A 9,851-nucleotide genomic window follows, 5' to 3' on the forward strand; every position below is an offset into this window, starting at 1 on the left:
TTAGCAAAGGTTAAATTCTGGTAGCATTCTGTTTATCTCTCCAGACAGGCATGACACTTTAAGAAAAATGTAATTGAAGTGTAGTTTAAAATGAATCTGTATGTAAAAATAAAAACAATTTCTCATGAGTATGCATATAACTGTTGCCTTATTTTACTGGGTATCATAAATGTGCATTTTGAATGTTTATATAAAATGCCTCTATAAGTCGTGCAGAAGAATCTTTTTCTGAAGGACATTGAAATGGGTTGAATATATTAAAGTGTCATGATATATTTAACTTATGTGCATGTAGAACAAAATTATTATTAATACTCCTTCGAATAAATTAGGGCCAAATTTATCTTAATTTCTTCATATTTTGTCATCTTGTCTTTTTATACAACTAAGGGTCTCTGGGCTTCTAGAAGGTCAATTGGAGTTTTATTTCTTTTGAGGGAGGGGGACAAAGACTGATGGTCCAGAGGCTGGATTTTGGTTTGGCTGCTGCTGTCTGACAGCAGAATGCCAGGGGCTCCTCCTGCAGTAACAAGTCTGAGTGCTGCTATCAGTATTATGCTATATTTAAACCCCCATGGTTGGCAGGAATGTGCTAATGTCTGGAGATAACGTAGTTAATCATGTCACTGTCCCTGCCCAGGGCGACTGCTACTGAAAGGACATCCTCACATGAGGAGGAGAACAGCAGATGTGGTTTAGAGCCGAGCGTTTCGTCACTGAGCCAGGGAAGAGGTGTAGGATGTTGGCTCTGTTTTCTAAAGAGCGTCTAGCAGATTTCACCTTGCATAGTAACTTTCTACATGTCTTTTTAATTATAATTTTATACTTATTATTATATCTCTTTTTAGTTTTCCTCACAGGAGAAAAAGCCAACTCAGTGTTAAAACGCTACCCAAGAGCTAATGGACTTTTTGAGGAGATAAGACAGGGCAACATTGAGCGTGAATGCAAGGAAGAAGTCTGCACATTTGAAGAAGCAAGAGAAGCTTTCGAAAATAATGAGAAAACTGTAAGTATATTGGCAGTTTTTTTTAAAATGTCCACAGATTTGCCTACCTTTGTGATGTGTATTTGCACTCCCAAATTGTATGCGTTGCTGTCAGTTAAAAACTACCCTCTCCAAGAACTCTTGAACATGGCCTGTGACTAAAATGCCCCGAGGGTCGGGGAGTGAGGTCCACTTCCCTGCGTGCTGCTCCATCTCTGAGGGCCCCGTTTCCATAGGACCCGCCGAGCTGAGAGACTGGTCATCCTGGCCAGGGGGCGGCAGTTGTTTCCCGTGAGGCTTTGTTCAGAAAGTTCTAGATCCCATCTTCACCTTGTCCTGCGGGATGAGAGAGAAAGTGCAGGAGAAACTTATAGATTCTGACCCCGTTTTAAAACATTTTTCTTCTCCTACAAAAGAAAAGACTATGTGAACTCCCTGCCCGCTCTGAGAAGACTCCTTCATCTCTCTTTCCTCTGAACTGCGTGCTGTTCAAGGAGAACGGGGAGGAGACGGCACCAGGCAGGGGTGTGCCGTCTTCGGAACCGCTTCACACTTGGCAGTGACGTTACCAGAGGCAGCCGTTCTGTGAAGATCGGTCCATTCCTGTGCCCCAGCTGGGAAAGTAGCACTGCATGGAGATGAGTGATGTCAGATGTGCTAAAGGGACATCAAATAATCTCAGGAGCAGTAGATGTAGATGTTTTAAAGAAAGGACCTTTGTGCTCTTGTTAGGTAAAGAAGGATCCAGGGGGTAAGAGGAAGGAGTTCAAGAAGAGATGATTTGAGAGGCAGCTGTGCTAGATTCCACTGTGCACAGCAAAGACAAAATCAGTTTATAAAATGGTAAACTGAGCATCATAGTTTTTAAGTCAAATTCCACAGTTAAAAATAGGGAAAAGAAGACATCATCCATAATCCCACCATGTTATCACAGGGCACTGTTCACAGCACTGTTGGGGTTTTTCTTTCTTTCCAGCTTTTTTCTTCTGCATCTGCTTATTCCTTGCTTGTTTTATTTTACATATTTTTTCTTCTTATAAAATTAATACATGTTCATTATAGAGAAATTGACAATATAGTAAAAACATGAAATGAATAAGATCACTTGAATTTTTAACACCATCAGATTTATAATTTTTCTATTTCTCATTCTGGCTTATTTTTAGTACATAGATAATTTTTTAATAAGAACATTCGGACTATAGTATAAATAGTGCTTATAAATAGTTCTTTGTCGCATGCAGTTTTTAATAAAAACTGCCTCAGGTACTTAAATAAGACTCAGTTTTTGATATTATGTTTTTCAAAAAATACAAATTTTAGATACTCAACTGTGGTTTTCATAAAGCTAATGACTTTTCAGCCTGCTTATCATTCTCCTTTAAAGGAAAGGTCGGTACTTTAGTGGGAATATACCTGAAACTATGTACATACTCTCTTCTCCACCAAACTTCTGTTCACTAGTTTTAACGCCTGCTGTTGATAATTCTTGACTGAATCAGTTAAAGTATAGTTTAATATAATGCTAAATGTGAACTTCTGACTCCATCGTTCTATGTATGTTTGTAGGCATTCCACTGTGGGCAGGAACTGTCCCTTGATCTCTCTATATCTTTCATAGGTTACTTTATTCAATGAGTTATAATCCATTACTATCAATGTTGTGATCAAATTATCTCAGATTTGGCTAATAGAAGTGTCTTCAAACTGGCTTCTCTGTCTCTTTGACATGTCCCTATCATTTTTTTGAGCACTTTTTAACTGGCCCAACAAAGGTGTTCGAGGATGATCTGATGCATTCCTGACCCAGCCTTGGAATTGGCTGTTTCTCTCCGCAGTCTTGGTTGATCCCAGAGCTAGAGTGTTCTTGTTGCTGTGAAAGTACCATGGCTCTGGGCCTTCAGGCAACAGAGCTAGGAAAATTACACGCATTAAAAAAATATGTGCCTGTCTGTGTGTATGGAATTGCAAGTTCATCCTGCTAATCTCTAATTCCAACACTACTCAAGGTTCTTCTTTGTTTTCCCCATTCTACATTTGTGGACGAGATATAGACATTCTTTGCAGATAATTTTCCACAATGAGAATCCTGACTCCCAGTAACATCAATATATTAAGTCATTTGCTCAGTCCTGCAACACACATACAGTGGTTTCACAGTTGCAATATCCATATCATAATAGGGAGGAGGGAAACGTTTATATCCATCCATCTATCCATCCATTCTGGAGGTCACTCTGTGTGTATTCACAGATATGTAAAAACTGTATAGTACTTCCTTGTAAGTGTGTGTCACAGTTTATTCAACCAGTCTGCTGTATTTGGGCATTAAGTAGTTTCCAGTATTTTTGCAATTACAGATAATGTGTAGTAAATGATTTTGTGCATGTGTATTTTTGCATTTTTGGAAGTATGTCTTCAGGGTGAATTCTTAGAAGTGGATTGCTGGTTGAGGGTTGATGCGCGTGTGGTGAGCTGTTGCCAGAGTACCCTCCATAAGGGTTGTAGTATTTTGCATTCCCACCAGGTATTTGAGAGTGCCTATTTCCTCACGGTCTAGCCAGCAGAGTGTATTTTCAAAGGTTTGACTTTTCTTTTCAATCTGTTGGATGTGACATGATACCTTGTTTCAATTTGCATTTCTCTTATGAGTGAAGTTGCATGTTTAATCATATGTTTATGGGCTATTTTTGTATCTGTCTTGTGAATTGTCTTTGCCCATTTTTCTGTCATATTTATGGTCCTTTTTTCCCTTCAATTTTTAAAAAGTGTATTAGATATATTAATTTTTATTGGTGATATATTTCAAATGTTTGCTTGTAATTGTTATTTATATTTTGACTTTGTTTATGGCTTTTTCCCATGCACCCATGCAGTTTTTTTCAGTTTCATTATACCCATTAATTAAACAGGTATTTTATTAAATCCAGATTTTTAATTATAGTAGAAAACCTTCCTCTTATCCTTAGTTATAGAAGAATTGACACAATTTCTTCTAACATATTTAACTTTTTACATTTAGATCTCTGATTCACTTACAGTTTATTTCTGGGTGTGGTGTGAGTTATGGATCTGATTTTTTTTTCACACGGCTATCCAGGGTCAAAATACCTTTTATTGTAAAATCTCTCTTTGCCCCAGTGATTTTGGGTAGCCTTTATCATATAACTAAACTCAGTATGTACTTAGTCCATTTCAGGATTTTATATTCTAGTCCGTTGGTCCATCATTCTACTCAAATGCTAGTACCACACTGTTTTAATTATAGAATGTTTTTAGTATATTTGGTATAAATGAGAACTGATTCCCCTTATAAGCTTTTCTCTTTAAGTGTTTTGTGAGCTCTTCTTGTTCACCTCTTTTTCCATATAAATTTTTGTATTAATTTTTGAGCTTAGAAAAAAATCATGTCAGTATTTTTATTGGAATTTCTTTCAGTTTGTAAATTAGGGAGAACTAACATCTTTAAGATATTAAATCATTCTCTCAAGAAGAGATTTCTTATTTGTTGAAGTCAATATTTCTCTATTTCCGGAATGTTTAATTGTTTTCATTATATATGTTTTGCACATTTCTTAGGTTGGTTCCTAAGTATTGCTTTGTTGCTGTTGTAAATGGGTTGTTCCTTTCCATGATACAGTTGCACTGGTTATTATTTGTGACTGTGCAAGCTAGCTGTGGATTTTTAAATCTTATTGAATTATAATTGATATATGATTAAGTACACATATAAAAATTATACAGGTTGGTAAAATTTGACACATGCGTACACTCATGAAACCGTAACCACAATCAAGATAGTAAACAGATTCATCATTCCCAGATGTTTCTTCTTGTCCCATTGTATTTCCTCTACCTCGCCTCTCCCCATGATCATGGCCACCTCCAGGCAATGGTTCATCTGATTTCTGTCACTGTAGATTAGTTTATATTTTCTAGAGTTTTCTGTAAGTGAAATCGTACATTATGCACTCTCTTTTGTCTGACTTCTTTCACTCAGCATAATTATGGTCAGATGCATCCTAGTGAACATATCAATAGTTCATTCATTTTTATTACTGAGTAGTGTATTATTGTATACATATGGACATCTGGGTTGTTTCCAATTTGGGGTATTACAAATGAGGCTGCTATGAACACTTATGTACTAGGCTGTTGGTTTTTTTTAAATTAATGAACCAGGTATTTATTTTGATTTGAGTTCTAAGAAATCCTATGGTCAAAGGATTTTTTAAAAATAGTTTATCCATTTTTTATTGAAGTATAGTTGATGTATAATATTGTATAAACTACAGGTGTACTGTGTAGTGTATAATATTGTATAAACTACAGGTGTACTGTATAGTGATTCACAATTTTAAGGGTTAAACTATTTATAGTTATTATACAATATTTGCTGTATTTCCCGAGTTGTACAATATATCCTTGTAGCCTATTTTAAACCTAATAGTTTGTACCTCTTAATCCCTTGCCTCTATTTTGTCCCCCCGCCCCAAACTGGTAACCACTAGTTTGTTCTCTGTATCTATGAGTCTGCTTCTTTTTTGTCATATTCACTAGTTTGTAAATACTATCAAGGATGCATTAGACTTTTTTAAAGTTTTTATTTTGAGATAATTAGAGATTCTCAGAAGAGTGCAAAGATAATACAGAGAGGTCCCATGTAGCTTTACCCAGTTTCCCCCAATAGCTACATCTTACATAATTGTAATGCAGTTTCAAAACCAGGAAACTGACATTGGTACAACCCATGTTTATAGCTCTGTGCCATTTTATCACTTAGATTCCTGTAACCACCACTATAGTTAAGAAGCAGAATTCATTCATTACTACAAAATCTCCCTTAATAATCAACCCCCCTGCTACCATCCCTAACCTCTGGTAATCACTAATCTGTTCCCCACCTCTATAACTCAGTCACTACAAGAATCTTATATAAATGGAATCATGTAATATGAAACCTTTTAATGCTGGCTTTTTACACTCAGCATAATGCTCTTGAGATTCATCCAAGTTGCGTGTGTCAGTAGTTCATTCCTTTTTTATTGCTGAGTAGTATTCCATGGTATGATTGTATCCCAGTTTATTGAACCATTCACTTGTTGATGGTCATCTGTTTGGAGCTATTTCATATAAAGCTGCTATGAATATTTGTGTACAGGTTTTTGTGTGAACGTAAGTTTATTTCTCTGGGGTAAATCCCCAGGAGTACAGTTGTTGGGTTGTATGGTAAATATATGTGTAGTTCTTTAGGACATTGAACAGGCCAATTTGTCATTGTGGAAATTACCATTTTAAATTACCACCAGCAGTGTTTGTGATCCAGTTTCTCTGCATACTTGCCAGCACTTGGTGGTGTTATTGTGTTTTATTTTAGTCATTCTGATAGGTGTATAGTGATACCACATTGTGGTTTTAATTTCCATTTTCTTAATGGCTAATAATGTTGAACATCTTTTCATGTGTTTATTTTCCATTTATATGTTTTCTTCTGTCTTCCTTCATGTGTTTTGAGTATTTTCTAATTGGATTGTTTCATTTTTGAGTTTTGAAAGTTTTCCATATGTTCTAGATATAAATCCATTGTCATATATGTGTTTTGTAGGCTACTGATTTCTATGTGTTAACTGTATATCTTTCTACCTTACTGACCTCTTTTATTGCTTTCAAGGTGAGCAGTGTTTTTATTGCTTCCCTCTCTGGTCCTTATGTGTCTCAGTGCGTCTCTGTATCCTTTCCTGCTCACAAACAGGATGCTGTGCTTCAGCGATCTTCAAAGCAAATAGAAGAAGAAACTCTTTCAGCAATTGCTCAAGCAATTCTCTACACTCTCCAACATCACCTTTTCCTCTCTAGAATCATTCTCAGTAGCCTACACACCTTTTAGGAAAAGAACAACTCTCTTCACCCTGTGTCTCCCTCTAGCAATCACCTCATTTCTTGAAACTGCTCTCCTCTGTCTCTACTCACTACCCTGGTGAGATTTCCTAGTTTGTGGGTTGGAATGCTAATGAGTCCCAAATTTATATTCTGGAGGGTTACTCTGAACGGCAGACCTGGGTGACTAACTGCCTACCCAGCACCTCCTCTTGGGATTGAATATGGTTCTCAAACTAAACAGACAGATTCATGTGCCTTCCCCCCAATTCTGCTACTACCACAGCCTTTCTGGTCTCAGTAAGTGGTAATAACTCTGTCCATACATCTCTTTGCTAAGCCCCAGACCTTGTTGTCATCCCTGACTCTTCTTTTTCATATGCACAACAGTCTTGGTTCTAGCATGAAAATATGCTCAGAATATAGCCACCTCTCAGCCTCTCTTCTCATTACCACTTAACATCCAGGCCACCGTCACTCTCTCATCCATATGATTTCGTGGCCCTCTGCTCACAGGTAATTCTCCAAACAGCAGGCTAAAGTGATCCTTTACAATGTCTTCTCTGTAAGGGCTTCCTGTTTCCCTCAGTAGATGTCAGTGCTCAGAATCTCCCACAAGGCACTGCACTGTCAGTCCCCACCCTTCTCCGCTCTCCCCCTCCACTACTGCTGCCAGTGCTGCTTGACCTCATCACGCATGACTCACCACCCATCACCTGTTCTTCACTCTGCCGCGGCAGCCTTGAGGCTCCTTACACACACGTAGCACGTGTCCCGCCTCAGGACTTTGGTGCTTGCTCTTTCCTCTTCCAGGTGGGTATTTCTGCGCTCCCTTGCCGCTCTCCATCAAGTTCGCTTTCTCAGTGAGGAAGTATCCTACCTTAAATTGCAACCTCTTCCCCTTCTGTGAATTACTTTTCCTCCCAGCATTTATCACCACCTGACATCTCTTTGTTGTGTTTATTACTGCTCTCCCCCAGAGCTGTAAGCCCAGAAGCATTTCTCTTCTGTTTCCTTCATAGATCTGGTCTTTAGCATATGAAACTGTGCTGGCACATAGAGGAATTAAATAAATATTTGGTGAATGAAGGAATGAACAAATGGATTGGTATATTATGAAACACGTTTAATTCTTAGGAAGTAGTGATTTAAAATGTGTTCACAAGTTAGCTGATAGATGTGAGCTTAATTTGAAATTTTGTTGGTGTTAGGTTCCTTTCCTTCTTTATGGTTTAAAGCCTGTCTTCTGAGTTTGCTTACGCAATTAAAACTATATAATTTAGGATAAGGTGTACCCAAGGGCTTTTGGTCTAATAAGTGTAGTAGAAATGGCATTCTGATCCTTGCTTTGTTTCAGAATAGTGTTTGTTATATGTTAGGAAGGATCTGCTCTACATTAAGCATTTGAGCAAAAGTTTCATCTGTGAAGTTCATTTGATCCACACACTGAAGAAAATTATTGACTTTTGGCATTTGCTTTCTACTTAGACTACTATCTTTTTGTTTACTAAAATTTATCACTCACAACAATTTTACTCATACGTATTTTCATCATTCCCAAATCTGAACTGTGTCAGTTAGAAATATGCTTTCAGTAGAATTCTTTTTTTAGTAATTTGTTACCTAACTTGGAACACAGGTTGAGTTATAACATACAGCAGAAGAAAACGCACTGTGCTTTGTGGTCCTCTTTTCACCATGTAGAACTTTGGTCGGATTTATTCGGATGTCATCTGCTGAGTGCCTACTATATAACAGACACAGAATACACAACAATGAATAAGCTGACCCACCCTCGTGGCATTTGAGATCTGGGAGAGACAGCCTGCAAACACACAAAAGCTCACAAAGCAGCCCTTAACAGAATTCCATGCCCAAATCCTCTGTTTTGAGAATCACGTGGACCTGATTTGGTGTCTCAGCTCTGCCACCTACTGACTGTGTTGCTTTGTGCAAACATTTCACCTTTGTAGGCCTCAATTTCTGTATCTTTAAAAAAGGAGAAATTATACCTGCAGCATTAGGTTTGAAGCTTTCTACTTAGTACCTCACACAGAGAAAGTCTTCAATAAATACGTTTTATTGTAGTTTTCATGTGCTGAGTCAGAACCACTTTATTTAGGAATCATTATTTGCTCTCTACCATTGTTTTCTATCTTTTCCTCTCTGTGAGTCCCCTTGGGTACTTTGTATTTTGGAACTTTTAATCTTGAACTAACATGGAGAAAGTGGTAGTAATTCTTTAAAGCAACTATTTCAGAACTTTTCTTGAAGGATTATTTCTAGTTTTTTTGTGCTTGACTTCCCAAAATGGCTGTCTTCAAACTTTAGAGTGTGTAGGAATCAGCTTGGTTGCTTATCAGAACTGCATGGTGCCCAGATCTGAGTTTCTAATAATACGCCACAGTAAAAGAAACCAGGACTCTTTGGGGTAAATGGCTGATTCTAGGGCTAGAGCAGGGGAGGATACAAGATGAGCCGAAGCATATTCTAGCATCAGAAAGTAAGGAAGTACTCAAAAAAACAAAGAATGAGAGCATGTCAAAGTGACCAAGGAACCAACCTTAAGGAGCTCCAATGGCCAAAGCCAGAGCAATTTGAATAACAAAATCAATGATGTAGTATTGGATTATAACCCAAAGCGTATAATAAATACATGAGTCCATAATGATATAAACAAATGAAAAAATAAATAGGCGCGAGGAGACAAATCTATAGTACACAAGAATTCCAAAATATGTATGTAAACCCTCCACTCTCCAGGAGGCAGAGCTTAATTCTCTGCCTCTCTTGATTGTTGCTTGGACTTAAATCCTTCCAAAGACTAGAATGTGGAAAGTGGGGGGAAATACCTTAGAGTGGAGAAACCTATCAAACACTAGCTTGCCTGGGGGATCGAAGTTAGCATCATCAGTGATAAATCGTGTATATCATGGTACAAGAAGGGATTTCACTTCTGTGTTATTTTCCCCCCCAAACCCATAAC

General features: G+C 37.6%; 1 protein-coding gene across 3 annotated transcripts in view; it reads left to right on the forward strand.

The window, feature by feature from the left end:
- The window catches only part of PRRG1 (proline rich and Gla domain 1), an 80,251-nt gene that overhangs the window by 41,562 nt on the left and 28,838 nt on the right, over positions 1 to 9,851 (forward strand). For all 3 annotated transcript variants that reach the window (XM_032476138.1, XM_032476140.1, XM_032476139.1), the window contains exon 3: positions 849 to 1,009. In XM_032476138.1, coding sequence (XP_032332029.1) covers positions 849 to 1,009 — 161 coding nt within the window. The remainder of the gene's footprint in view (positions 1 to 848; positions 1,010 to 9,851) is intronic.

This window comes from Camelus ferus, chromosome X, assembly GCF_009834535.1.
Source record: "Camelus ferus isolate YT-003-E chromosome X, BCGSAC_Cfer_1.0, whole genome shotgun sequence".
NCBI lineage: Eukaryota > Metazoa > Chordata > Mammalia > Artiodactyla > Camelidae > Camelus > Camelus ferus.